Source organism: Impatiens glandulifera, chromosome 5 (assembly GCF_907164915.1).
Source record: "Impatiens glandulifera chromosome 5, dImpGla2.1, whole genome shotgun sequence".
NCBI classification, from domain to species: domain Eukaryota; kingdom Viridiplantae; phylum Streptophyta; class Magnoliopsida; order Ericales; family Balsaminaceae; genus Impatiens; species Impatiens glandulifera.
Window position 1 is genome coordinate 53,461,440 of NC_061866.1, and position 22,533 is coordinate 53,483,972.

The 22,533-nt window shown below is 32.5% G+C and overlaps 5 protein-coding genes across 7 annotated transcripts; 3 read left to right on the plus strand and 2 right to left on the minus strand.

Annotated features, from left to right (window-relative positions):
* Positions 1-1,351: 1,351 nt before the first annotated feature.
* LOC124937918 (glucan endo-1,3-beta-D-glucosidase-like) lies at positions 1,352-3,214 on the minus strand. Its single transcript, XM_047478252.1, has 3 exons — positions 3,063-3,214; positions 1,641-2,984; positions 1,352-1,521 (listed from the first exon to the last, which is right to left on the minus strand). Exons 1-3 carry the CDS (start codon positions 3,124-3,126, stop codon positions 1,487-1,489), a joined length of 1,443 nt encoding a protein of 480 aa, XP_047334208.1. The 5' UTR covers positions 3,127-3,214; the 3' UTR covers positions 1,352-1,486.
* Positions 3,215-3,960: 746 nt separating this feature from the next.
* On the plus strand, positions 3,961-4,947 carry LOC124937919 (small ubiquitin-related modifier 1-like). Its single transcript, XM_047478253.1, has 3 exons — positions 3,961-4,085; positions 4,315-4,464; positions 4,549-4,947. The coding sequence occupies exons 1-3, from the start codon at positions 4,002-4,004 to the stop codon at positions 4,609-4,611; spliced, it is 297 nt and encodes a 98-aa protein (XP_047334209.1). The 5' UTR covers positions 3,961-4,001; the 3' UTR covers positions 4,612-4,947.
* LOC124937917 lies at positions 4,819-9,241 on the minus strand. Of its 3 annotated transcripts, none has more exons than XM_047478249.1 (9): positions 8,722-9,241; positions 8,387-8,528; positions 8,022-8,309; positions 7,789-7,936; positions 5,907-6,833; positions 5,574-5,812; positions 5,409-5,482; positions 5,160-5,253; positions 4,819-5,083 (listed from the first exon to the last, which is right to left on the minus strand). In XM_047478249.1, the coding sequence occupies exons 1-9, from the start codon at positions 8,775-8,777 to the stop codon at positions 5,042-5,044; spliced, it is 2,010 nt and encodes a 669-aa protein (XP_047334205.1). In that variant the 5' UTR covers positions 8,778-9,241; the 3' UTR covers positions 4,819-5,041. The 3 variants fall into 3 exon arrangements, with proteins under 3 accessions (XP_047334205.1, XP_047334206.1, XP_047334207.1); XM_047478250.1 differs by having other exon boundaries at positions 4,819-5,099; XM_047478251.1 differs by lacking the exon at positions 8,722-9,241 and having other exon boundaries at positions 8,022-8,304; positions 8,387-8,523.
* Positions 9,242-12,721: 3,480 nt separating this feature from the next.
* LOC124939879 (plant UBX domain-containing protein 4-like) lies at positions 12,722-14,995 on the plus strand. Its single transcript, XM_047480335.1, has 4 exons — positions 12,722-13,289; positions 13,928-14,210; positions 14,287-14,382; positions 14,469-14,995. Exons 1-4 carry the CDS (start codon positions 12,787-12,789, stop codon positions 14,865-14,867), a joined length of 1,281 nt encoding a protein of 426 aa, XP_047336291.1. The 5' UTR covers positions 12,722-12,786; the 3' UTR covers positions 14,868-14,995.
* A 164-nt stretch (positions 14,996-15,159) lies between these two features.
* LOC124938405 (chromatin remodeling protein EBS-like) lies at positions 15,160-21,471 on the plus strand. Its single transcript, XM_047478840.1, has 5 exons — positions 15,160-15,430; positions 15,527-15,869; positions 15,959-16,027; positions 20,620-20,758; positions 21,078-21,471. Exons 1-5 carry the CDS (start codon positions 15,358-15,360, stop codon positions 21,102-21,104), a joined length of 651 nt encoding a protein of 216 aa, XP_047334796.1. The 5' UTR covers positions 15,160-15,357; the 3' UTR covers positions 21,105-21,471.
* The last annotated feature ends 1,062 nt before the right edge of the window (positions 21,472-22,533 follow it).

Consider the following 22,533-nt stretch of genomic DNA (forward strand, 5'->3'; position numbering starts at 1 on the left):
TAAGTTGAAATGACTCGCCTAACTTACTAAATATAAAAATAAATAAATAAATGTAAAAGAAGAAGACTTATTAATTAATCAAGCACAAAACAAGCCTTTTATAGAATATATTTATCTCATAAAAAAAGATTATTAATCTAAGCGATGAAAGTGAGTTTCATCTAATATGAAATTGAGTTAACTTTAGGTTTAGGGTACAATTTATTCAATTTTATGTACACTCTTCCAAAACAAATAAACTATTATAAATAAATAAATAAATAAATAAAAATTAATAAATTTTCATGTTCGGTAAATAGCAAATCCTCGACCCCAAAATCAGATCGACTTGCAATAAAATGTTTTTGAGTAGTTTGGGTGGGATTCAATAATTAATGTTCTTTGGGCTTTGGGATTATTGCTTAGTTGGGCTTTGGGATTTTTTCTTAGTTGGGCTTTCCTCCTCCTATTTTTGAAACAAAACAAATATGTCAACAAGAAAAGGCTTGGATGTGTTTGGGACTTTGGGAATCTATCATAATTATCTATTTCTTCTTAAACTTGGTCCAATTTGATTTAGTTGTAAGTTTGTATCTCTTAAAAATAACATTATCCAATAAATGAAATCACATCTTCCAAATATGTGTTACTACATCAAACAAAGTTTAAAATCCGAAAATTGATGAAAACGGTCCATAAACTTATTACTTATTTTTAGGATTTCTGAGTTCTTTAACGTTAAAATTTATGTTAAGTTATTTTTGTTTGTTGAACATTTTTCTTACTTTTGTTGTCATTATTAATCACAAAGAGTTAAACTGTAGGTAAAAAGGTAAATATTTGTGTTTGTGTTGTTAATTGTTATGGTCATTTTTATCATATTAATTATACATTAAAAAAAATAATAATAAAAAAATAAAAATATTATTTACATTTATGTATAACAGCTATTTAAAGAGCTAGCAGATGTAATAATGAGCCCCACCCACTTATGACCCCCCAACCCACCTTCATTACTATCCATTTTCATTCTTTCACACTTTTTATAACAATGTCCAACTTTAAACGCAATATACAATTTTAAGTAGTTTCTGCATTTTAGTTTTCCATTTAAATTATATATCATTACATATATTAATATGTTATTAATGAGGCATGACTTAAAAAAAGTGATATATAAGAGTTTCATATGCATATACCTACCGTATAATTTTGTAATCAATCAAATTTTAATTAGCAGATTAATAATTATGGCCATCAATTAATTTATTGTTCAAACAATAATGTATTTTAGCTTATATTTGTGATTTACTGATATTTAAATTCAAAGATTACAAATTTATTTAAAAAACAAATAAATAAATGTTTGATAGAAAAATAAAATGAAGACGATTTAATAAAAGTTACAATAATAGCATGATAAACATAAGTCACCTTAGTTTATAAACTGAATATACAAACACGATACTCTCTATTTCTTCTATATATTATTATCTAACTACTATATTTAGTAACCAGTTGGAAACTCGCACTTGCCGAAATCTGCAAAAACACAATAAAAAAAAAATTATATTATTTAATAATTGTGACTTCAAACTTAAGATTTGACTTTTTTACTTGGAAAAATTTACTATTTACTAGAGAGTAATTATGAAACTTACTGGGTTGTTGACTGGTGATGAATGCGGCCCCACCAAAATAACACGAACCCATCGAACGGCCCTTCTTTTGATAATAGCTGTTGAAAGCATACGCTGCATGAGCTTCCAACGTGTTAGGATCGTAACACGCAGACCCTGGTTGGATCGGATGGCAGTCGGCACCTCCTTCCCCACAAGCATAATCTAGACCCGCTTGCAGCCGATCTTTCCCTACTTCACCATTCGCCACGCACCAACTATGACCCCCTGACGCCGTCGCAGATATTGTACCTCCTCCTCCTCTAACAACAGGCGTCGACATTCTCTGCTCTCCTCTCGCCGGCGAAATCGACCTTGAACTTTCCGGCGAATTCTTAAGCCCGTCAACGGTGAAGGGGATATTATAGACTTTTTCCTCGTTTGGGTAAAACAAGCCGTAGTTTCTCTCTGAAGTGGGACCGAATTTCTGGTTTTCGTTGAACAGAGCGAAGAGATAAACTGTAAGATCTGTTTTGGGTCTTAAAGGTGTCCCATTTCCGGTTAGAACGCGGCGGACTAGGTTCCCATTATATGCTGCCGCATTTTCAAGACTTGCACCGATTTCATTGTTGTCGCCCTTCGAAGGCCATCCGGTTTCCGACACCACAATCGAAATGTCGTCGTACTTCAATGCCGATAGTGCAGCGAAAACGGCGTCGATTTGGGCATCGAAGAGATTGAAATATCTCAATCCATTTCCTGCATCAACGTTTCCAGGGTTTTCCCTAAACAGAGCATAATCTAGAGAAATGACACCGGAATTCCCTTCATAAGCGAAAAACGGATAGGCATTAACCATAAGGAAGGATTTGGTTTCCCTGAGGAATTGGAGCAGGGGTTTTACGGCGGGTTCGATAATTTCGGGGCGGAAGGAACCGGCGGAAGACGGGAATGAGTTTGCTAGAGCGCTTAGGGCAATGGGAGAAGAAATTTTGATTTCAGAACCGAGATTGTATTTCAATAGAGCTGCTTGGATATTTTTCATGGCGGGTACGAGGAAGAGAGTCGTGTTATGGGAGGAATCGACGAAAACTTCGTTTCCAACAGCAATGGCTTCGATTTGGGTAGAAGGATGGTAGACGACTATGTTTCTTTGGACCCATGAATAGGCGAACGAGAGGCGTTTGGCGGCTTTGAAGAGGAGTTGGTTGGGGAGGTTAACGGTAACTTTAATGCCGGAACCAGACAAGGCTTTAAGAACAGAAGGGTCGGTATCGTAGACACGGATCTTGTTGATTCCTTGAGATTTGAGTAGCTGGACTACTTTAACAGCTGACGGAAGGTTGTCGGCAACCCTGCCGTAGTTTACACCGATAGAGCTGGCATCTGCAAAGCAAATAGCAATGTAATAATGTATTAGCTTATTAGGATCTAAAGCAATGGATTTAGTATATTGAGACATACCTGTGAATGATGAACAGAGAGCAGAGAGTCCCAAGAAGAAGAAGATGGTCATATGAATGTCCATGGTGGAGAAAGCCCGGGAGAATTCTACTGTAAAACTGAAAGTGAAGAAAATGGTGAAGAAAGGTGTGAGCTTTAATGGTGGATGAAGTTTGGAAGAGATAGAAAGAGATTGAGTGAATCGAGGGTGGTGGGGCCGACAGTGACAAGAACATGATGTTGGGAATCTAACTTATTACTGTTGCCAACGGACCATCGATCAAGCACCTTCTCATCTGTTTTTTTTTTCTATTCATTTATAAATAATTTTAAAAAAATCTCAATATAATTGTAATAACCTTGATTGTTTGTATTTGAAGATAATTACCCTTAAAAAGTTGTAATATTATTAATAAAATAATATTATTTTTCAAATATAAGTAATATTTGGTTATATATTTAAAAAAGAAAAATAGAAAAGAAAAAGATGATAAAGTAATGATCAATTCAGTAGCACAATAATGGGAAAATAAAAGTATTATGACTTTACGTTACGGCTCTACGCGTGGCCCTCACGCCAATGTGGGGTCCGACCGTTTCCCATTTTATGCCCGTTGGGTCTCCATCCCAATGCCTTGCCGACTATCTATCTATCTATGCCTCCTCGGGATTTTAACTTAAAAAATATTTAATTAATATTTCAATCTCCTATTAATTAATTGATTTTACCGTTGTATGTTTTTTAGAAGACCGTTGAAAAGAAAATACATCATAATTTTTTTTTTCCAAAAATCTATAATAAAATATAATTTATTTATTAATTAAAAGATACGAACATATAAATTTCCTAAATAAAAAAATAATTAAATTTAATATTGCGTAAAAAATAATTTATAACCTAATTGGCTGTTAGGGCTGCAATATCTAGTTCATTTTGAGAGAAAGAGAGGAGAAAGAAAGATGTCAGGGTTTCCAAGTCAGCAGCCGACAGAGGAAGATAAGAAGCTCAATGATCAGCATATTAATCTGAAGGTTAAAGGCCAGGTCTTGATCCTAACCTCATAATTCAAATGAAATCCAGGGTTTTCATTGATTTTCTTTTCATAATCATCTTTAATGTTATCCATGGACTAAAACTCCACTTTTGTTGATTTGATTCTCACTGTTGGAATTGTCACTCTTTCATTCTGATTTGGATTTATTTGAAAATTCTGATATGCATTATTTGAAAATCCAATTGAATGAATAAAAACAAAGCAATTCATTATTGTAGGATGGCAATGAAATTTTCTTCAGGATAAAGAGAAGCACTCAACTAAAGAAACTCATGAATGCTTACTGTGATCGCCAGTCAGTTGAGCTCAATTCCATTGCCTTTCTTTTCGATGGACGTCGTCTTCGAGCTGAACAGACTCCAGATGAGGTGATTGATGATGATGAATCATTTTTCTTGTATTGATCTGATTCTAATAACATTATTGATCTAATGCAATCAATACCTTTTCAGCTGGAGATGGAGGATGGTGATGAAATTGATGCCATGCTGCACCAGACTGGAGGATCAATCTGATTATATGTTCTTGTCTAAAAATGGTGCTGAACCTGTTAAATCCTTTTCATATTTGCCACACTATAAATTTATTCCGAAACCTGTTTAAATTGACTGGTTTTCGCCCCCAATCTCAACTGAAATTGCGGTATTGCAATCGAGTTTTGTAATTATCTTTGATGATATTTAAGACAATGAATAAGTGTATCAAATTCCTAATGCTTAAGCGGGAGAAGAAAAAGTAAATATATAAATGTTTCAAGAATATGCATTATTTACAGGAGAGGACCAAACATCCTTTAAAATATGCAAGGATGTTCATCCATTTTTTTTATCAAATTGTTCTTATTTGATGGACCGTCCGACTAATAATAATCAACCTTTGACCCAACTTTCCTATGTAAATTTGTATTATATTATATGGTTCAATTTACCCCAGTGGTTGTTGATGTCATTCGCTTGACTGTTTTGCTCCAAATCTACCTGTCATTGGCTGCAAAAAAAGTCAACTGCCAAATTCAAATATATCACACACAAAACAGCTCAATTTAATGGGAACAACTACTTACTGTATTTTGTCTCCCAGAAATGAGGTTACGATCCAATAGTGGATTTATTTGACGCAATATTCTCCTTGTAAACTTCACGACATGGTTATAAATACTGCAAAAAACACTCTTTTAATTCTGCAAATTCTCGCTACTTGACTAAACAACAAAAGAATATTGGATGGATATTGATTGAAGCCACATACAACAATCAATCAGCTTCATTTGTTATAAATGTAAAAGTTTCTCGAACCAAATAACACATAGTACCTATGCCTGTGTCTGTTGCAGGCTGAGAAAAAAGCAACAAAACCGTTTAAAATGCTCCTGCTGGATCGAAACACCTGTGAAAGAGAAGAATGGAAAAATGTAACATTTGTTCAAATTTAGTAATTACTTTAGTAAGATCATGAAGGAATGCATTTTTCTCTAGACCTTTGAAAAGAGGTCATTCCATAACGAACGCCATATGGAAGCTTCATAAGTGGTCATTGTAGCCTCAGCCTCTGAAGCTAAGCTCAACATGTTACTCATGAACATGGATGCGTCTCCAACAGAATTATAGATGATAGTACAAACACTGGTCATGAAGCTGAACAATCCAATGGTCAAGCGTATTGGAGCACATACGATCTCCCAAAGTATGCAGAATATAGGATATATCATGAACATTACTGCACCAAAGAACAATTAAATTAAGAACTAAGAAACAAAACATACCCCTCTTTTAGAATGAAAAAAATTACCAAAATATCAAATCACCCTTACCAATATTCGTCACGACTGACTGAGTAAACCAAACCGGACACAACATGGTCTCCACAAGCGTCTCCATTAGATTGTAAGCGGAACCTATGATCAAACATGTGACTGAGAAGATTCCATCTATCATATCTGTGATTGCATTCGAAACAGGAAGGAGTAACTCAAAGCCCTCCATTAATGGCCCGGACATTGGCTTTGTAAAAAGGGAAATGAATGACTTAGTTGCACGACTCATCAACACGACCCATTTAACAGCCTTCTCAAAATTATGCAGAAACAGCATTGTACCCAAGTACTTGATCCTCGATATCATTTCCCACCTTTCAATCCAATTAAAAAGAGGCCCGCATAAACGAGACGCAGTTGCCTTCAGAACGGGGATGTTTTTGTATAAATCGTAGAACCCAATCAACACAGTCACAACAGAAATAAACACGTATAAAGCTCTGGCTAAAGGGCACATCCATGGACGGTAGAGATGAGAAAAAACAGGGTATGACTGAAAGAAAATAACCCAAGATGGAAGTCCAGATTCCAGCAGAGTTAGTAGTCGTAAATCACATAAGATAATATTCCTTAATTCAAATGGGAGGTCAGGGTCATTGAAGCGGAAAAGAATCAACACATCCTTGTAGTGAATAGCTTCAACCTCATCTTCACAGTCACTTGTTGGTGAATGAACTGGCTCGTCACAAGGTTCTTCCAAATACATACCACCTGATATTTCAGGATGAACATATTTAATGCTTGTTCTTCTTTGGCTGGGAGAAGTCTGTGTACACAAGGTTGTTTCCATAAACTCTGGATATACTTTGGAACTATGGGAAGATTGTGCCCCATAACAAATATTTTCACAACAATTGCTTTCATCATCATTTTCACCCCTTCCATTTCTTGTAAATCCTTCGGAAGCATCATAGAAAACTTCGCCTAGGTACAATAGAACATACGATGTCAGTCAGATTTACTCATTTCATAAAGCTGATCTCCTAGTACAACCATTCTAGGACAGCATTATACAGCCAGTTTGGACTAACCATGCTTATAGCATAACTGTCATGTGATAATTCTATTCTATAAGGCCAATGGGCCATTTCATGGTTCTATTCTATAACGTCCACTAAGTAGTTAAGATTAGATAAGTTAGAATTAGATTATATCGAATTTGTAGCAGAAAGGCAAAGTCTAATATCTCATCTTAATTCTATAGGCTATGGGGTTCTCCAAACTTCTCATTTAAGGGCTTAGGCCATTCCTTTCTCATCTCCTCTTGCAGTTTGTTATCTCAATCCCTTCAACTTGTTATAATAACTTAGACTCTTCAATGGCAGCCAAAGATATGACCATTTGTGTTATACTTGCTCCAGCTTACAACCTTACACCACCAATGAACTCAGTTCGTTTTCAAAATCAGCAATCTCAAAAATGATCTTAAGACGTGTCTAACATGCTAACAGAAAAGGAAGGTTCTAAAAGGACGGAATGGGAAACAGAGATTAAAGCTATCTAAGAGATGAAAACAGTGAACATTCATAGCGAAGATCATTCTGGTTTTTTACCATGGACTTACTTAAGGAAGACACATCATCATTAACCCAAAGCACTACAGCTATAAACCGGTTATATGAAATTAATAATCATATACGACCACATATCCAAGAAGCTTGATTTCTTGCAAATTCATTTTACTATTCGATTCACCTTGAAATTGGTATGAAGAGCAACAATAGTAATGCATCATCACAGGGATATGATCAATAGATAAGGATAAAACTATGAATCAAGACTATCAACATGCAAAAAATTAAAGTCTTAGAAGATAAGAGGCAATCAACAAAGAAAACCAGAGTTAAATGAGATAACATGTGCAAGATTGTATAATTACCTAGACTTGACTCCAGATGTTCCAAGAGGAGTTGTTGTTCCTGTTCTGTTCCAGAGAACCATGAAGAAATGCATTTGGCAGCTTTAGCTATACTATCAAATTCCCATCGTCTCATAAATTTAGATTGTATAGCTAGGGCTGTATCGGTCTGAGAAAGATGATGATTGAAGACACGTTATGGGAGGGGAAAAAACAATTTATAGAACACTTGTTACTTATGATGGCATAAGTACCTGAAGTTCATTCAAATAGTTGATACCGTGGACATCACTCCAAGCAACTTCAAAGACGATGAATCCGTACAATATTCTATCCAACTTGCTATTCGAAATTAATGACTTCTTTAATTTCTTTACAGGCAGTAGAGCCTTTTTTCTAGATAATGTTGCAGCATCAATTAAAGAGGACAATTGTCTGAATCTTTTTGGTAATTGAAGAGGATTTGGTTCTGAGGAGGTTGACTTCATCCTGTTCTTTCTCTCCTTCCTGGTTTTAGTGTTGGCGAATGGGGATAACCTGGACTGTACATGCAAGAGAATAAACAATGATTCTGAAACAAAACTAACAGTGACTATTGATTACTATTTGCTTTTGCAACCTTAGTGACCATAAATTGCCATAAGTGTGCAGATTGTAATCCAAGGTTTCTCAACCATGGTCTGTTGTCCACCAGAATATAGATCTTCTTACTTTCAGGGGGCAGGAAAAGGTTAAGATGTGAAAGGTAAGACTGCAAATCCCTGAAATAATACATTATGCACAAGATCATATATGTCAACAAATTGTGTATTTTCGGATAATTCTATGTCTTACACCAATAATGGTGTCTATTATGAAGTAAAGTAGTATACAATTTAACTGGCTTAGGTTTCATACTTCAAATTTCAGAAGGGAAAAGAAAGAAGAAAGAATAGGAAAAGCAATCATTGTTACCCGAACTGCAAACGCGTCAATGGAAATACATGTCTCCGATTCTTCTGTTTCTCCATTCAAACAAAGCTGTGAAGCAACTCGAACCACTGTCAAATCAATCATTTGCAAGCCAAATACATGAAAACAACAATCTAATCCAATCTAACTCAATCAATCAAACATCAAATGTGCAGTAACCAGGGAGATGATGAGGGTAACTCCAGAAAAGATAAGAAACATGCAAGGAAGAAAAATGCGTGATAACATAAGAAAGAGTGTGAAGAGATGGAGACGTTGACCGGCGGTGATTCGACAGCGGTGGCGGCGCGGCAGACGAGGAATTAGAGATAAAGAGGGAGATATCGATATTTGTAGGAGTAGAGAAAGCAACACGTGTTGAAGAACGGCGAAGCCAGCAGATAACTGAGGAGCAGGACATATATGAATCATTAATTTCTGGAAATCCATAGATGAAGTAGTCTCTAGCATTGAGTTGAAGATTGAGGTTGTTGCTTTAGATGAAGCTTTTGTCATTCTCTGTCGAGGATTCCTCTTTTCATGTCAGAAATCGCGTCCCTTTAATCTAGAATAAAACAAAGTTATTAACCATATTCATAATATATTATATCGTCCTTTATATTTTATTATAATTAAATATTATTTTTAAATAATGCATAGTTAACTCATTTGTTTGGGCTTCTTTATATTTTATCTTATCATTAATTATTTAATCAATTAAAATATTTTTAATTTATTTTTGTATAAAAAAGTAATTCAAATATTTTATTTTCTTTAAAAAATAATAATTTTATAATACAAACTCTTTCAAATCAATCTAAATATAATGGACTTGTTTAGAAAAATTAGACATGAAAGTAATTTTTTTTTATAAAGAATTAATTCTCAAAAATTAAAATTAAAATTATATATAAAAAAATAATTAATAAATAATATAATATTTACATATAGAATAAAGTATAATTTAGTTTGAACAAATAAATATTTATAAATTTATTAATATATACATAATTAAAATATTATTTTATCTAAATTAATATCACAACAAAATATTTTAAAAAATATAATTCTTAAATAAAAAAATTCAAACACAAATTCACTTTCCAAATCTTCTAAACAGGTCCATTATATTAAAAAAAAAACTTATAATCAGACTGTTTGTGTTTCATCATTCCTTGTCCAATAACATTTGTTTTATTATTATGAAACTTAAAATGTTAGTTTTAGTATGTTTATTCATATAGTTATTTATAATTATATTATACTTTTAACCACTTAACTATTTTAAAGTTTATTTAGTTTATTATATTGGTTAAAAAGTTATTGTAACATAATTGTAACTTACTTTTTAATTTATTTACTTTATTTTATTTGTTCAAAAAATATTGTAACAACTTATTCACATTATTTCTTTAATGAAGAGAATTACCAATAATTAAATATAACAATTATAATCTCCTCAACCGATTCTAATATGAATGAATGATCCCATTAGATACTGGTTTTTCTCCAGTTTAACTGTTAGCTAATCGGGAATGATATTTGTGTCCCCAATCTCGACTCTATCCCGATTTCATCTATGCCCCGAACACTAATAAATATAAAATATCACTAATATATTTATTTATCATACATATTTTGTAAAAATTTTAAGTTTATCTATTTAGAATAATACGATTTTTAATATATTACAATATATATAATATTAAAAAAATTGTTTATATAATTTTGTGATTTTTTTTATTCCTTTTAGAAAAAATAATATAACAGTAGATGAATTCTTTAAAATCAAACGGAGCAAAAATGTTAATAACAAAATCTCCAAAGTATAATAAAAAGTGGATAGTAAATACATTGTTTTGTTATCTAGGTCACCCATTATCATCTCTAATAATTATCCTCATAAAGCAACTTAAGGCCACAGAATCACAATGTAAAAAAATATGATAGTAATCATAATTTTAATAAAAAAAATATATACATAAATAAAATATATAAAAAATATATTAATTGATTTATAATATATATTATTTAAATAAATAACTAATAATTAGAAAAAATATTGGGCTCTTCAAAATTGGAATATTGTGCAATATAAGTTATTTTACCCCTTTGTCGTGCCTCAACCTAATGTCAGAACTAATGTAAATTTAAGTTTTGTGATTCCTAAATTGTAAATATTTTTTTTATGAAAAAAAATAAAATAAAAAGTTATATATATAATATATATTTAATATAAAAAGATAAAAAAAAAGATAAGAAAAAAATAATTAAATAATATAATATATAATTAATAATACTATTATTATATATTAAAAATTATTAGTTTTTGTTATGTCAAGGTAAAATTAGGTAATCTTTAGACTTTGTGGCATGAGCAATACAATCACAGTTTCTATGATGTGTTCTTTATAATATATAGTATTATTTTATTTTATTTTTGTATAGGTTTAGCTAAAAGCATCCAAAGAAGATGAATTACCTGAGGCAAATAAAGGCAAACAATGACAAGAGCAAAAGATCAGTTGATATTGATTTCACGAAAGCATTGGATAATGATATGCCGGATGTTTTCGCACCTCTTCTTGTTTAATTTTTTTTTTTTAGTTTTTGATGATATTTTAATGATCAACTTATTTTTATGGTAGTGATTTGACATAAATAAATGGAAAGTCACTTGATAAATTATGTTCTAAAATAGATATTTCTAAAAAAGTTCTCTTATCTTGAAAGAATCCAAATGTTATTTATAATAAATGAGATTATTGTTCTTAACATAAAAATATGAACACACGTATCTAATAATAAATATTTTTTTCAACACAAACATATGATTAATAAATTTGTGCAGCCAATAATGTTGAATCGTGCCTAGTTCCGAAAAAATTAGGCTTATAAAAAAATATTAACAATATGTTGTTTTTTTACAAATATATGATTAATTTATAACTAATAATATTATTCTGTTATTTATTTTACTATTACAGGAAATTTTTTACTAAGTATTATTTTTTATTTTTTTTAGGAATTTAAAATTATTTGGAGAATCTTAATAAATCAAATACCTGCCAAGGCCACATTAGATAACTATGTAAAATTATATAAAGAAGAAATCTATCAAAAAATAATATTGAGTCGAATAAATATAAAAAATAGAAAAAGTAAAATAAATAATATAATATATAATTAATAATACTATTATAATACATTTATATATTAAAAAATATTAGTTGATTAATATTTCATATATCGTTTAAAAAAAAAATATTTACCTTCCTAAAAATAAAGAAAAAGACATATTGATATTGATTTCACCAAAGCATTGGATCAATTATCTATCTCAAGATCATGCCATTGATGTGCCACAATTGATTTCCTGAAGTCATGCTAATATCTTATTTAACTTATTTGTGTGTCTTTTGATGATATTTTAATAGTCAACTTATTTTTCTTGTAATGTTTTGACAGAAGGAAATAGAGAAAATATATTTCTGGGAAAGTTCTCTTATATTGAAAAATTAAATGTTATTTATAGGACTGTAAATGAGATTATGGTTTTTAACTGAAAAATATGAACACGAGTGACACGAATGAACATATGATTAATAAATATTATTACCAGTAGATATAATAAATATTTATTTCAACACAAACATATAATTAATAAATCAGTGCCGTCATTAATGTTGAATCGTGCCTCGTGCTAAAAAAAAAAATTAGTTATATAAAAAAAATATTAATAATAATTGTTTTTTTAGAAATATATGATTAATTTATAACTAATAATATTATTCTGTTATTAATTTTACTATTACAATTTTTTATTGGGTTTTGTTAAGTTATTTAATAATTGGTTATTTTAGGGATATTTTTTTTTATTTGGTTAGAAATTCAAAATTGGAGAATCTTAATAAATCAAATACCGGCCCAAGGTCACATTAGAAAACGACGACGTATTATATAAAGAAGAAATCTATCAAATAATATTCAGTCGAAAAAATATCCCCATAGCAGCGTAGCGGTGGGTGAGAGAGAAGAGAAGAGAAGAGAACGGCAAGAAGAGCAAAGATGGACGGGCAAGCTGAAGAAGAAAAGCAACCGGCCGATAGCTATGTCGATCTGATCAACACTTTCTGTGAGATTACTTCTTGTTCACGAGAAGAAGCTACTTTCTTCTTGGAAAGCCACAGGTTCGATCTCGATTCCGCCGTTTCCACCTTTCTTGAAACCTCAAACATCGACGATGTGGCCGCCGCCGTCACTGCATCCCCTGGTGTTGTCGCCCGTCCTTCCAATCCACTACCGCATCCACGTGTCAATTCATCACCATCCTACTCCCCTACTCATTCCCCATCCGATTCTCCATCTCGCTCCCGATCGCCGTCCCCTACTGCACCTCGCCGAGCTCCAACTACCGGTTACAGTCTACGATCGAGGCAAACAACCAAGCCTTCTGGTAGCCGCACTGGAGGAATTCGAACCTTTTCTGATCTTAACCGTCGACCTTCGAACTTGGAATCTGATAGTGACTCTGATGAGCCGCAAGAGTATTACACTGGTGGAGAGAAAAGGTATTTCTTGAATTACTGTTTACTTTTAATACTTTTCTTTGAATCAATGTTTTGTTTCAATTTGAAGTATAGCATTATCATATACTCAATACTCATTGACATTCTGAATTTAGCTGGTAGTTTGTGAATGTGGATTCAATTGAAGTGCTGCTGGATTCAGGTGTACTGAAATCCTTTGATTTTTTTGGAAATAGATATTGAAGATGGTGTCAATACATGGAGTTTTCTTTTCTAGGTCAAATAGATTTGGATTGTATAAGAAATTTTGTAGCCTAAACAAAACCCTTGAAATCTTACTGAATCCACATTCCCTATCAATCTTTTTAGTTTGTAAATGTAAGTTCTGTATCTTCACCCTAATTCTATTCTTTCTTATACTTTGATTGAAAGTATTGGAAGAGTGAGTAATCTACCAAAAGACAGATAGCATTCGATTTGCTTTTCTTTTAATCCATTCTTTCTTAAGTTATTTCAGTGCTTGTATGTTCAGCTCCATGTTACAGTATCACTTGCTAGTGTGAATTCTCATTATTCAATCAGATTTTTTGCTGGAATCGTTACTGCAGATTTCTTTGTAGCTTCAATTGAATTAATACACTTCATGAATGTTATGTGAATATCTGTCATCATATTTGCAGTGGGATGCTTGTCCAAGATCCTTCAAAGTTGAATGATGTGGAGGCAATTTTCAAACAAGCTAGACAAGCAGGAGCTACAGATCCGCCTAATCACCAGCATTCATCTTCAAGCACTAGAAGTTTTAGAGGAACAGGTAGACTTCTTTCGGGAGAAACAGTGCCAGGAGCTCCACAGCCACCTGAGGCTATCACACACACCATTATCTTTTGGAGTAATGGCTTCACTGTGGACGATGGTCCACTCCGTAGGCTGGATGACCCTGCTAATGCAGTTTTCCTTGAGGTAGTTACTTCTTATCCTTATTCCTCTTTCTTGGGTTTAAAACTAAACATTTTTTTCTTGTATTCCTTCCATGCAGAGCATCAAAAACTCAGATTGTCCAAAGGAACTTGAGCCAGCTGATAGGAGGATTCCGGTCCATGTTAATCTAATGAGAAAGGAACAAGATTATTCGGTGAGTTAGGTAGACCAGAGCTAGTTTGAAAATACCATATTTTTTGGTTTGTTTCATTTTTGCATAAATATTTTTTCCTTGTGCAGGCTCCAGAAAGGCAAGGACTGAGCCATGTTTCTTTCCAAGGACAAGGGAGAACATTAGGTGGTGTCATCGACAGTTCAGTGCCGCCTGTTGCTGTTGCTGCTGCAGCTGCACCTTCACCTACGGTTGCTCCACCTCCATCAATGGGTTTGGTTCTGAACGATGCATTGCCAACAACTTCCATTCAGCTAAGGTTGGCAGATGGAACCCGAATGGTTGCTCGTTTCAATTATTGCCATACCATTAGAGACATTCGTTCCTTCATTGACGCATCCAGATCAGGCGGGGCTAGGAATTACCAACTTCAGACTGTCGGTTTCCCTCCTAAACAACTTGCTAATCTAGATCAGACCATCGAGGAGGCTGGCATTGCCAATTCTGTAGTTCTTCAGAAACCCTAAATTGTCCCAGACTTCTTTCTTTCATTACTTTGCATGAGGATTTTTTTATTTTATTTTTGTCTTTATAAAGCAGTGGATTTGTTATTCTAGACATACACTCTTTAATTAAAGTCTTATCTATGCTTATTCTATGGGAAAAAATAATGCTCAGTTTTTTATGTTTGATGTGTTATTATTTTTCTCTATTTAAAAATAAAATAAAGTCAGTATTTCTATAAAATATATATAACGTTCTAAAAAAAACAAGTATAAGCTAAAATCAATTATTAAATTCAAATTCTGAAACGGGTTAAAGTGCTCGTCTTTTTATTTTTGTCTTTCTAGAAACTCTAGCTATCTCCGCCATCGTTTCCCTCCAACTAGGGTTTCTTCGATACTTTTCCTAATTATCCATCCATCCTTCAATCCAGCTTACACTGAATCTATGTTTAACTAGTCTACTTATATTCACTTCACTTTCCTTTTCCGTGTAACTAAGCTAAGATCATTAATGGCCAAGACCAAACCAGGAAAGAAGGACTTGGATTCTTACACCATCAAGGGGACAAATAAAGTCGTCAGACGTAATTCTTTTATTTCATTATGTTTCGACATTCATAATCATAGGCTCATTCATCTAAGTGTTTTGATTTTATCCTTTGAAATGATGTGTTTTCCAGCTGGAGATTGCGTGCTTATGCGACCTTCCGACTCTGACAAGCCACCGTATGTTGCTCGACTGGAGAAGATAGAAGCGGATCATCGGAACAACATCAAAGTCCGTGTGAGGTGGTATTACAGGCCGGAAGAGTCTATGGGAGGTAGACGACAATTCCATGGGGCAAAAGAGTTGTTCTTGTCGGATCACTATGATTTCCAGAGTGCTCATACAATAGAAGGGAAGTGTATTGTTCACTCCTTTAAGAATTATACTAAGCTTGAAAATGTTGGCTCTGAAGATTATTTCTGTCGATTTGAGTACAAGGCTGCTACTGGAGGGTTCACTCCAGATAGAGTTGCTGTGTGAGTATATTCTTCATACTTGAGAGAACTTTTGCATAATATGATTGATGTTTTCTGAATTATGTGTGATCTTTTTGTGTTTCATCAAGGTATTGCAAATGTGAGATGCCATATAACCCTGATGATCTTATGGTTCAGTGTGAGGGCTGTAAGGACTGGTAAGCCTTCTTCCTTTGTTTTGGCAATATAATTATTTCCTTGTTTTAATAGTGTTTGCTAGCATTCCACTAGATAAATGATATGGAAAAATTGAGTTTTTTTGTAAGGACATGAGACATATGTTCAATTGGTTGCTTAGCACATCAAAATCAGTGCTCTCTTCTTTTCTATTTTGTCACAACACTGCATAATATCCTAGCAATCTTATCATTGTTTTATTGAAGGATACATAAAAATAAAGATGATTTAGACTATTATTATTAAGAATTATCTAAATTTGGAGATTTTATTTCTTTTAATGTTTTGTTTATTTGTAACAATATATATGTGGCATTATCAATTATAAATGGCATGGTATTCTCCAAAATACAGTTTCAACTATATATAGGGTTTAGGGTTTCTAGTTCTCACCCGCACACATTGTTGTGTCAATCCTGAAGAGGTTGACAAGGTAGAGTCGTGGTTCTCTCCATCTCAATTCAAAGGGTGTTGACCAACTGTTTCTGTTCTCAAATGATTTCAGAGGTGTGTTGGTTCAAGCGGGAGGTCATTCTGTCATGGTTCTAATTGTATAATAGTCTATTCATTTCTTTTGACCCATGAAAGAGGTGTAGGTCCTTGTCGCCTTGTTCATCCATGTTTTGTCATCGCACCACTACTCATATCCTAGGCATCTTCATCAATTAGATGTCACTAATGTATTTTACATGATGATTTGATATATGGAGCAACCATTAGTGTTTGATACTCATGTTACAAGCTTCAAGTTAATTCTTCAAGAGAAGTTTGAAACTAAGGATCTGGGAAATTTATGATATTTCTTAGGAATTGAAGTGTCTCGTAACAAAAGATGAATATTTTTATCTTTCCGAAAGTTTGTTTTAGATCCTTCCTATGAAAGCTGGATTGTTGGAATCCAAACCATGTGAAGCTCATATGGTTCCTAATGTAAAGTTAAGGATTGACAATGGTGATTAAGACTATCAAGAACAATGTAGGATGTTGGTAGGTAAGTTAGATTATATATATATATATATATATATATATATATATATATATATATATATATATATATTCAAATATTAGAAAGAGGCACCTGGTAAATGAATACTATACAAAAGCAAGCCCATCAAGAATTACATAATTTGTGTAATGCCAATTGGGCATCTTTTTTTCCCAAAAAAAATAAATTGGCCATCTTTGAGTGTTGAAGCAAATGAGGAAGCTAGCACAATTCTCCACAATTATGCCTTCCAACTTTTTAGCGAGAATCAAACTTAAGACCTTTGGTTTCTTATTCAAGACTCTTTTCACTTGAGTTATCTTAGTGGATATGTTATTGATTCTATCTTTTATTTTTTTTACTTTTTTAATTTAGGAAGATAACACGGCCTCTATAGTCAATCTCATTGATTCTATTGCTATGAAAAGAACAAAATGTTACGAGGGATTATTAGGGTTATGTTTTTTAACCCTAAAATAAGTTGACGGATAGACATAACCGTTATTAATAAGGCAGTTAGTCAAAATATAGAATAGTTAATTTTGATTAAGAATAAATAATTATTTATATGGAAATAAATAATTATTAATAAGGTATTAGTAAAAAATGTGAGATTGACGGAAAATTGATAATGACAGCCGGAGAGTATATATAAGGAAGATAATATAATCTACATTCTGATGAATTGATTATGGTGTGTGGAAGCTATATAAGAAAGAGATCATGATCTGCATAAAACACACAAGTCATTATTTGAGAAATTTCTCAAGATCAACTTCTCTCTATCTTTTTCATTGTCTCCCATTGTATTCACCCTAGTTATAGGGTTCTATCTCTCATCTATCAATTCAATTGTTATCTTATATTCTCTTCGTTCTTATTCTACTTCTATTATTTATGTAATTTCAAGTTTAAGATATATCATTGGTATCAGAGCGACGTTCTTGACAATATGGTGGAAACACGTATCGATGGGTAGCTGAATGAAAGCCTTAAACATAGTCAGACGCATTAATGAATAAAGTGTTGTGAGTTGTCAAAATGAATTTTCCAAAATTCTTTGGAAAAAATGTTAAAGATGTCGAAGATTGAATTTATGAGGTAGAAAGATTTTTTCGAGTTAACGACACGTTTGAAGAAGACGAGGTTTATCTTGTGACAAGTCACATGAAGGAAAAGGCACTACGATGGCTTAGGGAACACGTGGTCATGCAAACTCTGAGCAGAGGATTGACGTGGAGAGAACTAAAACAACTATAGCAACGTGAGTTTGGGTCATGTGCAAGGGACGATCCACGACATATACAGAAGAAAGTGCTTCCATAACCGTGGAAGATAATCGCGGAACAATGTCAACAAATAACCGACTTGTTAAAATAATGGAGGATCGCTGATGAAATTGAAAGACATAATCAAAAAGCCGATAAAGAAATAACAAGGCAAAAGTGGGAAAACGATCGTCAAAAATTGAAAGTTGAATTCGATGAATTACTGGAAGATGACAAGCAACCTGTAGAAGATGTTGGACAATCGACACATTCCACATTGACACATTCACAATCGACGCCTTCCCCATTGACATATTCGGCTCTAAACAAAGACGAAACCTTTTTTGATGACGATTGTTCTAAAGTGGAAGACGCACCTCCTGTTGACGACTTTTGTTATGGAAAAAAATGGAGACTTTAAATACTCATGATATAAAACAGGACAATCTCGGTCTCGATGAAGAAATCTACGATAATTCAAGTTTTCGATTATTTATTTGCATGTCTCCCAAGTGTACGATGACAGAGAGAATCCGAAGTCAACCTACGTTGAAAAAGATAATCATTATTGGGTTGACTTGAGAGAATTAAATTTTAAAGAAATATTTGAAGATGTTTTGGGCCTTGAAGATAGGATGTTGTCATTTGATCCCATTTCTCAAGCATACTTGGTCGAGACTTTGTGGTTCGAGAAACCTCAAGATGTTGGATCTTGCTTTCAGAAAGTTTTATGGCATAAAACATGGATGAGATGCAAATACTTATTATGGTTTGAAGATCACCGGATGCAGAGTTCTATAATTTTTCTTATGCCTTACAGTTGAGAAATATTTTGAGACAATTTGTGTGGTTTGAAGAGTCACCAGATACTTGGGAGTATCAGCTAAAACTTCGCTTATTGTCTACGTAGGAGAATTAATCTTGGTTGGAACCTGAATTTCCAAAACTTGGGTTTGTTGTAATAAGTCTTCTTCTTTTAATTGTGTTGTTCGTGGTCGAACAAATGTTGAAGGGGAGACTAATGTTACGAGGGATTATTAGGGTTAGGTTTTTTAACCCTAAAATAAGTTGACAGATAGACATACCCGTTATTAATAAGGTAGTTAGCCAAAATATGGAATAGTTAATTTTGATTGAGAATAAATAATTATTTATATGGAAATAAATAATTATTAATAAGGTATTAGCCAAAAATGTGAGATTGACGGGAAATTGATTATGACAGCCGGAGAGTATATATAAGGAAGATAATATAATCTACAGATGAATTGATTATGGTAGGTGGAGGCTATATAAGAAAGAGATACTGATATGCAGAAAACACACAAGACATTATTTGAGAAATTTCTCAAAATCAACTTCTCTCTATCTTCTTCATTCTCTCCCATTGTATTCACCCTAGTTGTTAGGGTTCTATCTCTCCTCTATCAATTCAATTGTTATCTTATATTCTCTTCGTTCTTATTCTACTTCTATTATATATGTAATTTCAAGTTTAAGATATATCACAAACCACTTTGAAATTATTGCCACTTTATTAAGTAAATATTGAAATTGTTATATTAGTGAACAACTTGCTGATATGATAACAAAAAGGACTTGCTGCAAAACGAAATAGAGAAAACATTGTAACAAGTTAGCAAGATTGATGTATTTGCTCCAACTTGAGGGATGATTGTTAATGAAAATAACATAAAATAAAGATTATTTAAATTATGAATTATGTAAATTAGGAGATTTTATCACTTTCCATATCTGATTCTTGACAATATATATGCTATATAACATTAACTATTAGTAATTGCATTGAGTATTGTCAAAATCTAGTTTCAATTAAAAATGATTTTATTTATTTATTGTTTCTTTGCTGTTTTTCCCATTGATTACCCATAATTTTTTGTTTGGTGGCACTTTGGTTCACTCGTTTGTCTTGCTGCTTTTATCATTGAGCTTTGACAACTCTCATTTATATCATATTGTATGCATGAACATTTAAAAAAAATATATATATTTTTCATTACAATTTTATTGATTTTTCTTTGGATGGGTAAATGAACTACATGAACAACTTTTGTGAAATAAGTCAGTATTTTGTTGATACTAGTGGATGCTAATCCATGAAGAAATGGGTATGCTATTGCTAAGGCTATTAACCAAAATGAGACACTTAATTCTGTCAATATTCAAGAGTATAAGCATACTTTTTGATATACTTGCTCGTTATCTGGCATTTGATCTCATTTGATTGTTTCATACACCAATGCAACTGTCAGCATGACTTCTACTTGTTTGTATGTCTGTACAAATATATCTTCTGCAGGTTTCATCCTTTTTGCATGGAAATGTCTGTTGATGAGGCAAAGAAACTGGAGCACTTTCTGTGCAGTGACTGTTCATCTGATGATGATACCAAGAGATCATTAAACTCATTTCAAGTGTCTCCACCTGTGGAGGCTAAGGTAAGCATTGTTTGCTCCTCAGTTTTACATCTATCTTCTGAAAATCTTATCTAATAGACATCTTCCACACAAAGACTATTTAAGAAGGCAAACAAAAGACTAAGGCTTTGTTTGATATGGGTTATAATCTAATATTTTATCACCAATCATATCTTTATAATATCTGGTCATTTGACTCATTAAACACGGTTTTGTTTTTTCAAATGTAAAAATCTATTACTTTGAAATAACCCCACATCAAACAAGGCCTAACATCATAAGGTGAAACAATTGAGTTAGAGGATCTGATTCAGTAAATGAATTTGTTAATGGTTTGTAGGTAGAGCCTAAGCGAAGGAAGCGATGAGCACAACACCCACATATGTGGTGCAATTGTTGCCCGGGTAAGAACTGAGGAGGAGTTAATCATTTACTGATATTCTTGATAGATAGGTCTGCGTTGTTTGTAGCTGTTGCTGATACAACGCTGTACTTGTTCAATTGAGAAGTGTTTGTTTGTTTGTCAAGAATTGTTCTTTTGTGTGCTAGATAGAGACTTACAACAGACAGTTTCTCTCATCTTTTGGATTATGTGCTAAGCTACTTGGATTTCTGTTTTAATAATTTTGTTGGGTATAACTTATTGAATAGTGTTATTGGGTAAAAGGTTATTTTGATTAATGATCTGAATAATGTATAAATGGATGGATGGATAACTCGAGATTAAACTCAAAGTAACACTAATAAGCTTTAAGAGGCATCCAACAACCATGTCGACTGTTTTTCTTTCCATGCATTATTATTAGGAATGATATGCATATAAAATTTAAGACTTAATTGATTGACCTGAATAGTATTCAAGGAAAATAACTTTATAGACTCTCGACAGATTATTGACATTTTAAGTAATAAATGAATATATGTAATAAATGAATATATGGTAATGTTAAAAATAAAAATGTTGAAATATAACTTCAAATTAAATAACTAATATATGATAATATTATAAATACATAATATTTTTTTTTCATTAAAATTACATAATATTTTCTCAATAAAATAATGAAATGTATATCTTATTATATTTATTTTAAGAAAACTCATAAAAAATGAAATCATCGAGCACTTGTATTATTTGGCAATACTAATAAAAAAGAGCTGCGTATAAAATATCAAAATCTAATTATAACTTAGGTCTTTTAACTTTATTTATAATTTTGTAAAATTAGTTCAATATTTTTTCTATTATAAAATCTTAGAATCACTATTTAAGATTATTTAAGTAGTTAGTTTTATGTATATTTTTTTTAAGATTTATAATAGATATTTTAGTGGTCAATAATATTTAAAATTATATTTTTTTTAAATGTCAACTTTAATTAAATAGAAGACCGCAAGAAACGTTCAATAGAAGACAATTGGAGAGGGAAAAGAAAAACAGAACAAAACAAGGGGTTAGATGCCGATAAGGTTTAAAAAAATTCATCATATACAAAACCTCTCTTTCAAATAGAGTAGCAAACGCATGGAGCATAAACCCTTTTAATTTTTTGGTGCTATAACTCCTATTTTGAAAAGTTCTTATGTTCATTTCTTTCCAAATCGTCTATTACCCGATGAGGGGATGTTCTTTCAATCGTCATCAATATTATTGTTCTTGCCCTACCTGATATATTTCTCCCAGAAGTCAATAACTTTGGGAGGTACATCCCATTGAATGTTGAGCAAACTCTGTAAGAATACCCATGGAGAAGGATGTGATCGATGGTTTCCTTACTCCTCCCGCAAATACAACA

Excerpts from the sequence above, each read along its gene's own strand:
- LOC124937918 (XM_047478252.1), bottom strand. The coding sequence starts at position 3,126 with ATGGACATTCATATGACCATCTTCTTCTTCTTGGGACTCTCTGCTCTC. Across the intron at positions 2,985-3,062 it reads TCTCTGTTCATCATTCACAG|ATGCCAGCTCTATCGGTGTA; the intron begins GTATGTCTCAAT and ends TTTGCTTTGCAG. Across the intron at positions 1,522-1,640 it reads CATCACCAGTCAACAACCCA|ATTTCGGCAAGTGCGAGTTT; the intron begins GTAAGTTTCATA and ends GTGTTTTTGCAG.
- LOC124937919 (XM_047478253.1), top strand. The coding sequence starts at position 4,002 with ATGTCAGGGTTTCCAAGTCAGCAGCCGACAGAGGAAGATAAGAAGCTC. Across the intron at positions 4,086-4,314 it reads ATCTGAAGGTTAAAGGCCAG|GATGGCAATGAAATTTTCTT; the intron begins GTCTTGATCCTA and ends TCATTATTGTAG. Across the intron at positions 4,465-4,548 it reads CTGAACAGACTCCAGATGAG|CTGGAGATGGAGGATGGTGA; the intron begins GTGATTGATGAT and ends ATACCTTTTCAG.
- LOC124937917 (XM_047478249.1), bottom strand. The coding sequence starts at position 8,777 with ATGGAGAAACAGAAGAATCGGAGACATGTATTTCCATTGACGCGTTTG. Across the intron at positions 8,529-8,721 it reads TTGACGCGTTTGCAGTTCGG|GGATTTGCAGTCTTACCTTT; the intron begins GTAACAATGATT and ends GTATTATTTCAG. Across the intron at positions 7,937-8,021 it reads ACTATTTGAATGAACTTCAG|ACCGATACAGCCCTAGCTAT; the intron begins GTACTTATGCCA and ends CATCTTTCTCAG.
- LOC124939879 (XM_047480335.1), top strand. The coding sequence starts at position 12,787 with ATGGACGGGCAAGCTGAAGAAGAAAAGCAACCGGCCGATAGCTATGTC. Across the intron at positions 13,290-13,927 it reads TACACTGGTGGAGAGAAAAG|TGGGATGCTTGTCCAAGATC; the intron begins GTATTTCTTGAA and ends TCATATTTGCAG. Across the intron at positions 14,211-14,286 it reads CTAATGCAGTTTTCCTTGAG|AGCATCAAAAACTCAGATTG; the intron begins GTAGTTACTTCT and ends CCTTCCATGCAG.
- LOC124938405 (XM_047478840.1), top strand. The coding sequence starts at position 15,358 with ATGGCCAAGACCAAACCAGGAAAGAAGGACTTGGATTCTTACACCATC. Across the intron at positions 15,870-15,958 it reads ACTCCAGATAGAGTTGCTGT|GTATTGCAAATGTGAGATGC; the intron begins GTGAGTATATTC and ends TGTTTCATCAAG. Across the intron at positions 20,759-21,077 it reads CTCCACCTGTGGAGGCTAAG|GTAGAGCCTAAGCGAAGGAA; the intron begins GTAAGCATTGTT and ends AATGGTTTGTAG.